Genomic DNA, 15,297 nt, shown 5'->3' with positions numbered 1-15,297 from the left:
CATATATGAGGTACCTGGAATAGTCAAATTCATAAGACACAAAGGAGAATGGTGGCTGCCAAGGGCTAGGAGGAAGAGGGAGAAGGAAGTTTAACTGGTATGGAGTTTAAATTTGGGAAGATGAAAAAGTTCTGGAGATGGATGGCGGTGAGGGTTGTTGTTCAATGTGAATGTATTTAATGACACTGAATTGTACAAATAAGATTGGTTAAAATGGTAAATTGTATGTTTATGTATATTTTATCACTTGCACATACCCCCTCCCCAAAAAGTATAAAGTAGGGATGGTAATATGGGACATATATTTCCAAAAATTACTTCTCAATACTTAAAACAAAGGGATTTATTAAAATGAATTTAAAATTCAAATTACAAAATAGATACTACTTTTTAATACCACAATTAATAGCAGAACAAATTTTTACATGAAACTTCCTTTTTAAGTTTGAAGTTGCTTAGGTTAAATTTTTTGTAGACTGAGATGAATATAGATACAGTTCAAAATGAGACTTATTAATATAAATCTGTGTACAGGTACATATGTAACTCTGGACTTGGGAGGCTCTACCACTTATTTTCGTAGAAAACCTCTGGGAAGTAATTTAATCACATGGTGACTCGGTTTCCTCATCTTTAAAATGAGATTAATTTCATAGGATTAGGGTGAGGATTAAATGAAAAAGATATATAATACAGTGTTTGGAGTTCCCGTCGTGGCTCAGTGGTTAACGAATACAACTAGGAACCATGAGGCTGCAGGTTTGGTCCCTGGCCTTGCTCAATGGGTTAAGGATCCGGCGTTGCCGTGAGCTGTGGTGTAGGTTGCAGACCTGGCTCAGATACCGCGTTGCTATGGCTCTGGCGTAGGCCGGCAGCTACAGCTCCGATTGGACCCCTAGCCTGGGAACCTCCATATGCCGTGGGAGTGGCCCTAGAAAAGGCAAAAAAAGACAAAAAAATACAGTTTGGCATATATAGTGTATTTACCTATGTATATGATATAGGTGAATACTCAAAAAAAATCTGCTAGTTTTACATGGGTATATATAAATTTATATATATATAGTATTTTGTAGTATGATTTATTAACATTTTTTGGATGAGTATTTTCTTACGTCTATAAAGATCTACAAAATCACTTAAAATTATATTTAAAATTTTGAAAATGAAGCAAATTACTATAAATCACTGTAAATAATATCGCTTACAATTCTTTTTTATTTGCCTGAATAAACATGTTTATGTTGGTCAACTGCTCTTTTAGCAATTAAGAATCTGACACCTGGTTCCTTGGTGGTATAGAGAGTTGGGGATCCGGCGTTGTCACTGCTACGGCTCTGGTCACTGCTACGGCTCTGGTCACTGCTGTGGCTCAAGTCTGATCCCTGGCCTGGGAATTTCCTCATGCTGCAGGCACAGCCAAAAAAACAAAAAAACCAGACACTTAATTTTTTTTTAACCAAACTACATTTAAAAAACACATATATGGAGTTCCCGTCGTGGCGCAGTGGTTAACGAATCCGACTAGGAACCATGAGGTTGCGGGTTCGGTCCCTGCCCTTGCTCAGTGGGTTAACGATCCGGCATTGCCGTGAGCTGTGGTGTAGGTTGCAGACGCGGCTCGGATCCTGCGTTGCTGTGGCTCTGGCGTAGGCTGGTGGCTACAGCTCCGATTGGACCCCTAGCCTGGGAACCTCCATATGCCGCAGGAGCGGCCCAAGAAATAGCAACAACAACAACAACAATAACAACAACAAAAGACAAAAAAAAACACATATATTTTGACCAGTCACTATACTTCTAGGAATTTATCTGAAATACTTATTTACAATAATGTTCGCTTGTTTGCAATCAACAAACAAGGACTGGATATAATCTAAATGCCTATCAAATAAGGGAGCTGGCTAAATAAAAATCCTTACTTATATCTAATATCCTATAGTTGTTAAAAAAAATTAGTGAGGTATAACTATACATGGTGATATAGAAGGATTTCCAGAATATAAAGAAAAGCAAGTGCAGAAAATACATATAGTATGATATCACTTAAGCTTACCAAAAAACAATCAAAAAAGTGAAAAACAGATTTTTTTCTGTTTAACAATTTCATAACAGTAAATTGCTGGAGTTCCATTGCAGTGGAGCTTCCACTGTGGCTCAGAGGTAACGAACCCAACTGGTATCCTTGAGGACAAGGGTTCAATCCCAGCCCTGCTCAATGGGTTAAGGATCTGATGTTGCCATGAGCTTCGGTGTAGGTAGCAGATGCAGCTCCGATTCGACCCCTAGCCTGGCAACTTCCATATGCCACATGTGAGGCCCTAAACAGCAAAAAAAAAAAAAAAAAAAAAATGCTAATGGTGATAAACTTTGGGAAATGAAAAAAGGAGGTGATTATCTTTCTACTTTCAACCCTTCGGTATTATTTGAAAATTTTAAAAACTTTTTTTATTGTGGTAAAAGTATATACACAACATAAAAATTACCATTTAAACCATTTTTAAGTTTACTGTTCAGTGGCATTAACCATTACCACCATCTACCTCAAGAACTCTTTTTTTTTTAGGGTTGCACCTGCTGCACATGGAGGTTTCCATGGAGGTTTCTAGACGGAGCTACAGCTGCAGCCATAGCAACGCCAGATCTGAGCCGTGTCTTTGACCTACACCACAGTTCACAACAATGTCAGATCCTTAACCCACTGAGTGAGGCCAGGGATTGAACCCAAAACCTCACGGTTCCTAGTCGGATTCGTTTCCACTGAACCATGACAGGAATTCCTTTTTTTTTTTTTTTTTTTTAAAGTAAACTCCTTTCATTATTTGAAATTTTTGTCATAAGCTTGTATTGCTCTTAATTTAGTTTTTCCTTTTTGTTTAGTTTTCCCAACAACATATAATTACAAAGATTTAAAAATTTAATATGGTCAGTAATGAGGAATATCAATATAAAAACGCTTTGCTCAATTAAAAAAATTACCTCGGAGTTCCCGTCGTGGCGCAGTGGTTAACAAATCCGACTAGGAACCATGAGGTTGCAGGTTCGGTCCCCGCCCATGCTCAGTGGGTTAATGATCCGGTGTTGCCGTGAGCTGTGGTGTAGGTTGCAGACGTGGCTCGGATCCCGCATTGCTGTGGCTCTGGCGTAGGCCAGTGGCTACAGCTACGATTAGACCCCTAGCCTGGGAACCTCCATATGCCTCGGGAGCGGCCCAAAGAAATAGCAAAATAAAGACAAAAAAAAAATTACCTCAACTCCGCACATCTTAGTTATATTTTCATTTCAATTTATCATGAATGACAAAGAGTGTATTTATTAAAATTTTGTTTTGTTTTGGTATGTGGAAGTTCCTGGGCCAGGGATCAAACCCATGCCACAGCAGTGACCTGAACTGCTACAGTGACAATGCCAGATACTTATTTTTATCCACTGTGCCACAAGGGAACGACTAAAGTATTGTGCTTCCCCCCTCCCCCCCCGCCAGCTGTACCCACAGCATATGGAAGTTCCAAGGACAGGGACTGAATATGAGCCACGTCTTTGACCTACACCATAGCTGCAGCAATCCTGTTGCATCACAGCAGGAATTCCACAGAAACTCCTAAAGTTTGGAAAATTGTTTACACTTAATTATTTTTCAATTTGTAGAAAGCAAAATTGTTCTGGGAAGCTGAACATTAGTGACTTTCCAAATTTGGATCTCTCCATTTCTGCTGTTTTGTATTCAAATAGTTCCATGAGAATACTAGAGCAAGTAAAAGCTATAGCTAAGACCCACCAATTGCTTACTATTTGCAAGGGATAAATATTAACCATACACTAGAGAAACAGGATAACATCTTCAGCAAATGATCAAAATTAACATCAGAGGTAGAACATCTCATTAACAATGAGAGGTAGAAGGATATCATGTACCTCTAAGATATGAACACTAAGGACACAAAAGCACTTATGCAGTTTTCCATCTGGGAATGTAAAACTTGCATCTAAGCATAAGGAAACATGAAACAAATCCAAAGCAAGGAACAATCTATTAAAAAGCGGGGGCAGGGTGGTTGTGAACAATACTCCTCAAAAATATCAAGGTCATAAAAGATAAAGGCTGTGGAAATGTTCCTCATTAAAGAAGACTGAAGAGACACAGTAAGTGAATGCATTACCTGACTAGAATGGATTTTTTTTTTTTTTTAAGGAAAAAAAAAAAAAAAAATCCAAAAAAATCCTGGAGTTCCCGTCGTGGTGCAGTGGTTAACGAATCCGACTAGGAACCATGAGGTTGCAGTTCAATCCCTGGCCTTGCTCAGTGGGTTAAGAATCTGGCGTTGCCGTGACCTGTGGTGTGGGTCGCAGATTTGGCTTGGATCTCGAATTGCTGTGGCTCTGGCATAGGCTGGCGGCTACAGCTCTGATTAGACACATAGCTTGGGAACCTCCATATGCCGCAGGAGTGGCTCAAGAAAAGGCAAAAGGCAAAAAAAAAAAAAATCCTATAAAGAATGTTACTAGGAGCTCCCGTTGTGTCAGAGTGGAAACAAACCTGACTAGTATCCATGAAGACAAGGGTTTGATCCCTGGTATTACTCAGTGGCTTAAGGATCTGGTATTGCCGTGAGCTGTAAAGGAGGTCGCAGCTGCAGCTCAGATCCTAAGTTGCTGTGGTTGTGGCATAGGCTGGCAGCTGCAGCTCTGATTCTACCCCTAGTCTGGGAACTTCCGTATGCCATGAGTGAGGCCCTAAAAAGCAAAAGAAAAAAAAAAAGTTACTGGGAGTTCTCGCTGTAGAGAGGTGGGTTAATGATCTGGTTTATCTCTGTGGTGTTGCCAGTTTGATCCCTGGCAGGCTGCAGTTGTGGCACAGGTCACAGATGTGGCTTGGACTCGATTCCTGGCCCAGGAAACCACGGGTACAGCAAAGAAGGGGGAAGAAAAAGAATATTACTGGGAGTTCCCGTCATGGCTCAGTGGTTAACAAATCCGACTAAGAACCATGAGGTTGCGGGTCCGGTCCCTGGCCTTGCTCAGTGGGTTAAAGATCCAGTGTTGCCGTAAGCTGTGGTGTAGGTTGCAGACGTGGCTCGGATCCCACATTGCTGTGGCTGTGGTGTAGGCCAGCGGCTACAGCTCCGATTAGACCTCTAGCCTGGGAACCTCCATATGCCGAGGGAGCAGCCCTAGAAAAGGCAAAAAGACAAAAAAAAAAGAATATTATTGGAGGAGTTCCCTGGTAGCCCAGTAGCTAAGGATTTGTCTTTGTCACTGCTGTGGCTCAAATTTGATGCCTGGCCCAGAAACTTCCATATATTGCAGATGCAGCAAAAAAAAAAGATACTGGATCAACTAAAAAAACTGGAATAGAGATGTTGGATTATATATTATTACATCAATGTTAACTTTGTTGAAGTTGATAACTATACTGTAGTTATTTAAGGAAACACACGCTGAAATATTTATGGATAAAAGGCTATAGTACACTACTTAAACTGAAATAGTTGAGGAAAAATACTATTTAAGAGAAAAAGATCAAATGATACAGCAAGTAAGGTAAAATGTCAATAAATGGTGAATCCAGGTCAAGCATATATATATGGATATTCTTTGTAGTTTTATTTTTGCAACTTTTCTGGAAGCTTAAATTATTCTCAAATTTAAAGTATTAATGAAAGAATTACAGATAAAAAATATTTTTTTTGTCTTTTCTGGGGCCATTCCTGAGGCATATGGAGGTTCACAGGCTAGGGGTCTAATTGGAGCTGTAGCTGCTGGCCTACACCCAGCCACAGAAATGCCAGATCCAAGCTGCGTCTGCGACCTACACCACAGCTCACAGCAACACCAGATCCTTAACCCACTGAGCAAGGCCAGGGATCGAACCCACAACCTCAGGGTTCCTAGTCGGATTCGTTAACCACTGAGCCACGACGGGAACTCCAAAAAAGATTTAGAAGAGAGGTCTCTGAAGTTAGAATTTGAGGAAGAGGAGTTTTCATTGTGGTGCAGCAGAAACGAATCCTCCTGTGGCATAGGCTGACATCTGTAGCTCCAATTTGACCCCTAGCCTGGGAACCTTCATTAGCCACGGGTCCGGCCCTAAAAAGCAAAATAAATAAATAAATTTGAGGATGAGGAAGAAAGGCCGAGGAAGAATATGAGAACTGGGAAAAGATATCCATATGGTAAGCTTAGAATGGAATGAAGTTAAATGATTTAAAATAAAGAGAAATTAAATCTAGGACTTATAAAGCAGTATTTAAAAAGTCAAAGTGCTTTACCTTAATTTAGCTGAACGTAGTATTCTGGTAAGTGAAACACAATTTCCTTCCATGATACCCTTTCCAACCGTGGGAATAATGCTTTTGCGGCATGCAACATATAATGAACATGCCAACCAGTGTATAACTTCTCCCTGACAGGCAAAAGACAAACAGTAAAATGCATATATTATTATGTTAAAATGCCTGACTTCTAGAACCAAAAGAGATTTTAGAATTATTTGGTCTAATTTTCATCCTGTATTAACAGGCCAGAGAACTGAAGATATTCGCCCAAGATCAAAATGTTTAGTTAACTGCAGTAATGGGTATAAAACTCCTTACACTATGTTCTACATAACACACTAAACTCATTACTAATCGAAAGAAAGATCTCTCACCTATATCCCAAATCTGACATTATTGAAAGAGTTCTCTTAAAATCTCTCAGCATTAGCTTTCTCGATTTTATAACACCAGTCATGGCCTTGATGATGCTGAAGTTCCTTTCTACCATTTTAGTTTTACATTTATTTTTTAATCAGTTTGGCAGAAAAAGGAAAGAGCAGAAAGTTCGTAAGGGAATTACACATAAAGAAATTAAATACACATAAAAGAACATGTGGCTCAGGGGAAACAAACCCAACTAGTATCCATGAGGATGTGGGTTAGATCCATGGCCTCACTCAGTGAGTTAAGAATCTGGCTTTGCTGCAAGCTGTGATGTAGTTCCAAGATTCAGCTTGGATGGGGTGCTGCTGTGGCTGTGGTGTAGGCCCGTGGCTGCAGCTCCGATTCGATCCCTAGCCTGGGAACTTCCATATGCTGTGGGTGCAGCCCTAAAAAGACAAAAAAAAGAAAGAAAAGAAATAGTATGGCTATCTTAGCAGATATTTCAATTTACAATGTTATAAAAAAAAGATGACATTTGGGAATTTAACATCTAATTCTCTGCTTTATTTTTATTTATTTATTTTTTGGTTGTGCCCGAGGCATGTGGAAATTCCTAGGCCAGGGAGTGAACCATGCCACAGCAACAACCCAAGCCTGCTGCAGTGACAACACTGGATCCTCAATTCACTGGTCACAAGAAAACTCCTAATTCTCTGCTTTAGAGTTGAGATATCCAAGCTAGACTTACTTTATGACCTCATTGTTAAGCTTTACATGAAATAAGGATTAAGAACTAGACATAAATCTCACAGCACAACATAATACTGTTATGCAGATTCTTTAAGATCAGACTCTAGGGAGTTCCCTGGTGGTTATTGCTTTCACTGCTGTGGCCCAGGTTCAATTCCTGGTCTGGGAACTAAGATCCCACATCGAGCTGCTACATGCTACGGCCAAAAAAAAAGAGAGAGACCAGACGCTATAAGAATAAAATGACTACTAAAAAGATTTCCTGGAGTTCCCATCGTGGCTCAGTGGTTGACTACTAAAAAGATTTCCTGGAGTCCCCATCGTGGCTCAGTGGTTAACGAATCCGACTAAGAACCACGAGGTTGCGGGTTTGATCCCTGGCCTTGCTCAGTGGGTTAAGGATCCGGTGTTGCCGTGAGCTGTGGTGTAGGTTGCAGACGAGGCTTGGATCCCGTGTTGCTGGAGCTCTGGCATAGGCTGGCGGCTACAGCTCCAATTAGACCCCTAGCCTGGGAACCTCCTTATGCTGCGGGTGCAGCCCTAAAAAAAAAAAACATGGGTAGCCACTAAGACCCAGTGTTCCCACCCTGAAATAGTGAAAAGTCCGTTTGATCAAGGCATTAAGTGAGGCAGGTAAGCTTGATTTTTAGAAGGCTTAATTAACTAATTTTTTGGGTACAACATCCAAATACTACAGAGCTTTAGGATATAGTCTATTAGATGGAAACACTAAAAATTTAAGAACCAAAATTACTCCTTTGATTTTTTTTACCAAAAAAAAAAAGCACCTATGGTATTTAATCTAGTTCCTCGATGCAAAGCCTTAAAAATACAAGGATGGTTTCTGATGTCATGGAACTCCAGGTCAAGAGGAACAGATACTATTATCTGCAACTGGTAAGATGCGTTATTAGAATTGAAGACAAAATATTACGGCAGAATACAGTGTAGTGAGTAACTGGTTTTGACTGGGGGTCAGGGAAAGGTTCACAGCAAGAGACAAGTGGTGAGTGGTGGTAAACCACCAAAATGTACTAAGGAAGTGGGGTGGGTAGGGGGAAAATATAAGCAGGAGCATGTCAGGTAGACTAGAGGGGATAGGGGCCGGGGAGAGAGAGGTTCCAAGGAAGCAAGAGATACATGAAAACGCCTTCCACACCAAAAACAAAACAAAAAAGAAAATAAAAAACTAGACAGAATAAATACAAAAATCTTAATTTACACATCTGTGCTTTCTAAGTCAAACATTTAAGATACCCTGATCAACTCTGCCTGAGAGTTAGCTCTTCAATTTTCCCTGGAGTGGGGAGTGAGGGAAAAGTTTCTAGGCAGAGGGAACAGCATGGAGGAAGAACACAAGTAGGAACAAGCTTGGCATATTCAAGAATCTGAAAGAGGTGCCTAGTTTAATGCCTTGATCATTGCTGAGACTGCATTCGGTAATGCTTATTCCATGAGAGACCAAATGAGGACTTGAGATGTCAGAAATAGCTTTCTCAGGGGTATGAGAACTCATTCTGAGGGCAAGGAAGTAGGTACACTCGGATGGAATTTTGAGGTACAATTAGGAGTTTTCCAGTTGCTGACAATCCATTCAGGGCTGGGGGAAATCAGTGGAGTAAAGATAGGATGGTGGGGGAAAAAAAATGACTTTCTCAGATTTGTAAAAAGTTTGTTTTCAATCAAGAGGCCAATCTCCCGTATTTTCTTATTCCAGTCGTGCCACCCAGAGATGCAGATCACTGTCCTTTATCCAATCTATCCAGTCCTATCCTGGAGACATACAAGAGTCTCTCTTCTTCTCCTTTATATATAGACACACATATGCTTAACTCCAAATTTCCAACTCTATGCCTTTGAACCCAGCAATTAATTACTGCCCTGGGCAATGAGTCAGTATGGCACTCTGTGTGAGTCCAGCCCTCCCGAATCAAGGAAACGTTTGATCATAAGGCCTCTGGAGTAATTGTGAATACGTTCCATCACAATTCTATCTCTATGTAGGCTTACCACTCGACTGGGTGCCTATCATAATTAGTGAGAATGATTCTGGGTAAGACAGTCCTCTGGGCCTTGATGTTATTACCTGAAAAGCAGGTTTAAAACTCATTGCCCTGCCATGTTCACAGAGCTCTCTTGAGAACTAAATGCAAGAGTGATTGGGGGAAAATTCGAATAATAGCCTACATTTATTTTGTTCAGAGACAGACACTGTACTTCGCATTGGGATAATCTAATTATCCCCATCTGAGAGGAGGAACCTGGGGCGGAGAGATAAGCACTGTGTGCACACTCGATAATAATGTGATCAAACTGCTGCATAGTGTACTGCAAGGCGAGCAACCAACACCTTGAGGCACCACTACCCGTGTGACCCTGGGTAAGTAGCTTAACCACTTGAGGGCTCAGCTTCCTCAGCTGTATAATGGGGATCACGGAACATGTTCAAAGGGTTGTGGCGAGAACTAAGTAAAATGACAAAGCGCTGAGCAGTGGCATCTCAGCACACAATTCGTTTAATCTTTCACCATTACAGCATTTTTTTTCTTTTTAAACAAACTTAAGAGCAGTCCCATGAGTTTGCGGCGCAGGTCTGGGGTCTAGGGAGCCCCTGAGTGGCGTGACCCTGAAGCAGCTGCTCCTTTTCCGGACTTCGATTTCCCGCCTCAAAATAAGTGGCGAGATTGATCTACACCCGCCCTTCCAGTCTCGCACTCCACGGCGCCGGGATGGGCAGAGACCCTTCCCGGTGGGGAAACTCCCACCGCCCTACTGGGTGGGGTGGGGCGGAGCAGGGGTGGGGCCTGGCGAGCTCGGTCGTCCGCCTCACCTGCCGCCGCTCACCTCTAGACTGTAGGTGCCCCGGATGGCGGTGAAGTCGTCCAGGGCTTCGGCCGCGCTCCCCTCGTCCAGGTTCAGCTCCTGGCACAGGGCCTGCAGTGCTTCTCCGGCCGCGGCGACTACCGCCGCCCCCTCGGCGCGGGGATCTTCCTCGTCCATCCCCTCAGGCCCGGCGGGCGGCGTGGTCACAGCCCCGGCTCCTTTCTCCCTCCTGGGCGCGCTACCCACAACCTCCCGCGCCAAAGCGCGCGAAAATCGCGGGTTGTAGCACCACGTCTTTTTGATTGTCTGCATCCGCGTTTCCCCTGAAAAAAAGTCCGTCTTTCCTCCAGGGCTCCACGCTGCCCCTTCCAGAAACATGCTAAGAAGAAGGACTTCAGAGTCTAAAAACCTGGACTTGGCCCTTGGCAGTTAGCGGTAGACATAGCCGGCGGGACAAATTGGGTGCGGAGGGATCGGCAGTCCGCGCGCAGAGTCTGCTGGGAGTCGTAGTCCATATCCTGCCTTGGAGCGGGCGGCGGGATTGGGCTCCCTGTTGCGGGGTGGCCTTGTTAATTTTAGAGAGGTCTCCTCTGCCCCACCAACCCGTGGGCCTGGGTTTGTTACTGCCGCGGGGCGCCAAACACAGTCTAATCCAGAGTTGTCCCTTGAGTTAGGAGTTGGAGGAAATCGAAAAATGTCCGTCGACAGAGAGGGCTAGGAAAGGCCTGTCGGACCCTCCTCAGTGTCTTTAGCACCTAGTGGATGGTTTTTTGAGCGACTGAAGGGTTGGTGAGGTAGGGGTATTAGGGGACCCCTATCCATCGCTTCTTGAACTCCAAATGAGGCTTGACCTGGGCTAAAAGAGCTGCAGTAAGGGGGCACTTTCTCAGCTCCCTGCTCCCTGGGAGCTGGGTCCCTGGAACCTAGTAAAAATCGTCCTTCCAGACTTAGGAGTGACCAGAACATAAACCTGAAGGCATGGAACTGGTCTTAAAGCCGACCCTTCTGCTCCAGCAAAACCCCTTCCCCATGAAGAGCCAGAGTGATCTTTTAAAAAGGTAAATAAGAGCATAGTCAATCATTTAAGATCCTTCAGTAAATTCCCTTTGCCCTTAAAATAATGGCCAAAATTCTTTCCATAGCCAGTAAGGCCCTATGTGATCTGGCCCCACCTCATCTAGAGGAGCGTCCCCTTCTCCAGATAAATATAATAAGATCCAGCCTCACTGCTTTGTTTTGGAACCTTGGAAATGCCAAACTGCCAAATTAGTTCTTTCCGCAAAGACTTTCTCACATGGTGGTCAAACAGCCCCTCTATGCCAGGTCTTTTCTTGTCTGCCTCGTCCTCATTCAAGTTCAACTAAAAGGCACCCTGTCAGGGCATCCCTGAGCACTTTATTTCAAATAGCTGACTCTCATCTTTTCCTCCACCATATTTGTCTTCATAGCACCTTATCATTATCTGAAATTATCTTTATTCCCTGGTTCTTCCTACTAAAATGTGAGTTTCATGAGAGTAGGGCCTTCCTTTTGAGGCAGAGTACTAACTCATGTAGTCAGTGTAGGAGCATGGGCTTTGATGCATTCTTTGATATGGCTGTTGATTAACATTTGTGGTTTAAGGGCTCCAGAGAGTAATTCCCCACAGGCCTTGTTTACTATAGGAAATGTGCCTCTCCCCACAGGAACCTTAATCTCTAACCCACTCCTCAACTGATAGAAAAGGAATGAGAGGAATGGTAACTTAGTCTAAGGAAAGAGGACAAAGAAATCATAAAACATATGGGATAGTTCCACCCCTAAAACTCCTATTGGACAAGGACTGATATAGGAAACTTGGCAAGGCCAATGGGAGAAAACCACATCTTTCTGGACTGCATGTTGGTTACCCCCCCCACACACACACACCATCTTTAAGGGATAAAAACCCTTATAGGACAATACAGAGTGGGTGGCTCTTCTGCCCCCTCCCAGCAGCCTGGGAGCTATTTGCTTTCCTGTAATAAAAACTGCTTGCTTGCTGCCTGTGTGTTCCCGAGTTCATTCTTCAACTGCGTGAAAAAGAACCAGGATTCTGGTAACATCTTTCCGGCATCACTTTCATGTTCACTGTATTTCAGAGTTTAGATTAGTGACTGACTCCTGTAGTTGGCGCTCAGTACTTAGCATGGTGTGTCTGAAAAATTACAAAGAGCCCATTGTTGCTTAGATGAGGGAAGGAGTCACCAGAGATGAAAATGGAAGACAGTTCAAGATAGGTTGCCTAGGACCGCATGAGCCTGGACATAATCAGTGGGGGTTAATGAATGGAGGTGAATGATCAGTATGTGTTTTGGACAGGTTCCTCGGGCTGCATTGTCACACGTGCATTGGATGGGGTAGAGACTAGAGATCTGGGGATGGGAGCCGGGCTAGTGTAGAAAGGAGCCAGCCTGGACAGATATGACTTTGTCCTAGAACTGAAGAGACCACTGCTGAAGAGGAGAAATCTCTAATAACATAGGTTTCCACCTGGGCCCAGAGGTTGAAGTATGATACTGTCAACTAGAATGGGCATACGAGCAGAGGGATGAGACCAGTCCTGGAGTTGTGTGTATGAAATGCTTGAAGGAAGTTTAAGAGGTGGCTCTTGGGTCCTGGAAGAGAGTCCCACTCTCCTGGGAATTTCCCAGTCTTCTACATTCCCTACACATAGAGGGGGTAGAACTTGGGAACCAGTGGCAAGGTGGGTCTCACATGAGTAAAAACTCAAATTCCCCCCAAAAACTCAAATGGAACCACCCCTGTGGTACTGCCACTTCTGCTTTCTTCTAGAAGCTAGCGCTGAAGCTGACCTCAGGACTATCTTATTTTCCGAAAGGGATGTTGGCACATAGTGTGTGTGTAGACTCACCTCCTTTGAGTTTTTACACAGAGGATTTGTCGCAGGCAGTTTAGGGGAGGTTTGTCTCCAGGGCCGAGAGGTCTGCGACAGGGCTTTTCATCCCTCCTCCTAACTTCCTTTCCTGTCAGGAAAGACATGTCAGGATTCGTGGAAGTGAGATGGATGAAGGTCCTCTCATTTGTTTTCTAATTAACCTGTGAGTATTTAGGAGTGAGCTCCAGAGTGGGGACAGCTTGGACATAAAGATGTTGGAATTTTCAGGCAGTACCTGAGCTAAGGGAGCAGGTTCATATCACTCAGGGAATGTGTTGACATGAGAAGAGACTCAAGGGTAGAACCCCTTGGGACACCAACATTTCAGGGATGGGCAGAATTTTAGGAGTGAGTGAAAAACAAAACTGTCCAGAGAGGTATAAAAAGAAGGAGCAATATTTCAGAGGCCAGAAAAGAAGAACTCCAGAGAGTCCAACACTGCAGAGAATTCAAATAGGATGAGGAATTCAAAGAAGACCTCACATATTATCTTTCATATGACCTTTGAGGGTTTTAGTGACCTTTGCCAGAAGGAGTTGTCTTTAGCACTGTAGGAGTGGAAGCCAGATTCCTGCGGTTGAAGCACTAATGAGAGGAAGGTCAGAAAGTTGAAGCAGGAAGTAAAAACTTCTCTTAAGTAATTTGGTGGAGGAGAGCCAAATGGAAAGGCATTTTCCAGAACTGGGAAATGCAGGTATGTGAAAAATCAGGAACAGGCAGCAGGCAGAGACTGGAAAGATAAAAGAAGGTAATCGATATAGCCAGATCCTGGAAAAGGTGGCCAAGCCAGGAATCCAGAGCCTGGTCCTCCTCTTGTCTGGAAGATTGTCACCTTACATGTAGATTAAGCAGAACTGCTAGACAGTCTGGTGAGTGGAAAATAGAGCCACATGCACTAGGGAGTTGAGGGTAGTAAAGATTTGGAACAACTATTTAGATCACTGGCTCTGTCAAAAAGCACACATCATTGTTGGTCACTTTGGGGGAAAAATGGAGTAGAAGTCAGTCCTCCCCATGAGATCCTGGCATTCTAGTTGGTCCTGGCCAAGATTGCAAGAGCTGAGAACCCTCAAGTTTTTGTCTTTGCCATAACAAATCAATCTCTTTATCTAGATCTGAACTGCAGAGGGTCATTCTGCCCTTGAAAAGAAACCAAGATAAAAGGAAACAGCTCTCAGGAATTATAAGCAAAACACAACCAGACACTCACTGCGGATTGCCCCATTTTCCACCTCTTTAGTAAGTGGTTTGGCTTTTAGTGCATTGCAGATATATGTACTTGGGTAGCCCATTTCTTCTTTGCAACTGGATTTGATTCTCCTGATTCTTTTCCTGCTCTATGCCTAGTAAGTCTTGAAAATCCTTCACTTCTTCATTCCACAGATGTTTACTGAATGCCTGCTATGTGCAAGATACTGATTCTTCCTCTGCTGTGACTTTTGGATAATCCAGACTTGAGGGGGCATTGCTGGCTTGAAAATGATCCAAGAGCAGAAGAAACACTTCTCAAAATCATCCACCAAACAAACAAAAATTGAGAAATGTAGATTTTTTGTTTGTTTGTTTTTTCTCTTCAAGAATGAACCAGGACTCTAACTTTGGATTTTCAGTAAGTCATATATCCTGTCTACGTAAAGCCTTCCATTTTCATCTTTTGATTCATCTTATCTGTAAGATGAATTAATCACACACTTCTATGACTTCTCCTTTGGCCACGTTATCATTCTCAGACTGTCCTGAATTGAATTATTAGGAAGTACAGGCCTTGGAAATGAAGCCAAGATAAAAGGAAAATACTCAAGTTCCCTACTTTCCCTTAGGAAATAAAGCAGATTAAAGTAGTGCTCTTCCGTTTTTGTTTTTTTCCCTCTCTTTTTGACCATAACTAAACCATGTCATTGGTTTTCAATAAACAGTACTGCCACACTCATCAACACACACTGGCTGGTGCCGTCCTCTTGTGGATTCCTCTTTTACCAGATTTCTGTTGTCTTTTAACATTTTTGTATTTTCTCTTCCAATCCATCTTGTATTTCCTAGTCTAGTCCTTCTCAAGCAGCATCTGTATCACTTCTCTATCTCAAGACTCTTAAGGGCTTCAGCATTACCAGTTGAATCAAATTTAGACAGTTAAGCATTGAGGACACATCTGTTAGATCCAGCCTC

General features: G+C 42.9%; 1 protein-coding gene across 6 annotated transcripts in view; it reads right to left on the bottom strand.

Moving 5' to 3' along the window:
- RBL1 (RB transcriptional corepressor like 1) overlaps positions 1-10,628 on the bottom strand; it is a 76,904-nt gene extending 66,276 nt beyond the window's left edge. For 2 of the 6 annotated variants that reach the window (XM_047771135.1, XM_047771137.1), the window contains exons 1-2: positions 10,236-10,620; positions 6,270-6,403 (exon numbers count right to left, since the gene is read on the bottom strand). In XM_047771135.1, coding sequence (XP_047627091.1) covers positions 6,270-6,403; positions 10,236-10,592 — 491 coding nt within the window. In that variant the 5' untranslated portion in view covers positions 10,593-10,620. Of the gene's footprint in view, positions 1-6,269; positions 6,404-10,235 lie in introns of all 6 variants that reach the window. The other 4 variants (XM_047771138.1, XM_047771134.1, XM_047771136.1 and 1 more) reach the window with 4 other exon arrangements.
- Between the last annotated feature and the right edge of the window lie 4,669 nt (positions 10,629-15,297).

This window comes from Phacochoerus africanus, chromosome 3 (genome assembly GCF_016906955.1).
Source record: "Phacochoerus africanus isolate WHEZ1 chromosome 3, ROS_Pafr_v1, whole genome shotgun sequence".
NCBI lineage: Eukaryota > Metazoa > Chordata > Mammalia > Artiodactyla > Suidae > Phacochoerus > Phacochoerus africanus.
Note: the sequence above shows the minus strand (reverse complement) of the source record. Positions and strands in the feature narration are given on the sequence as shown.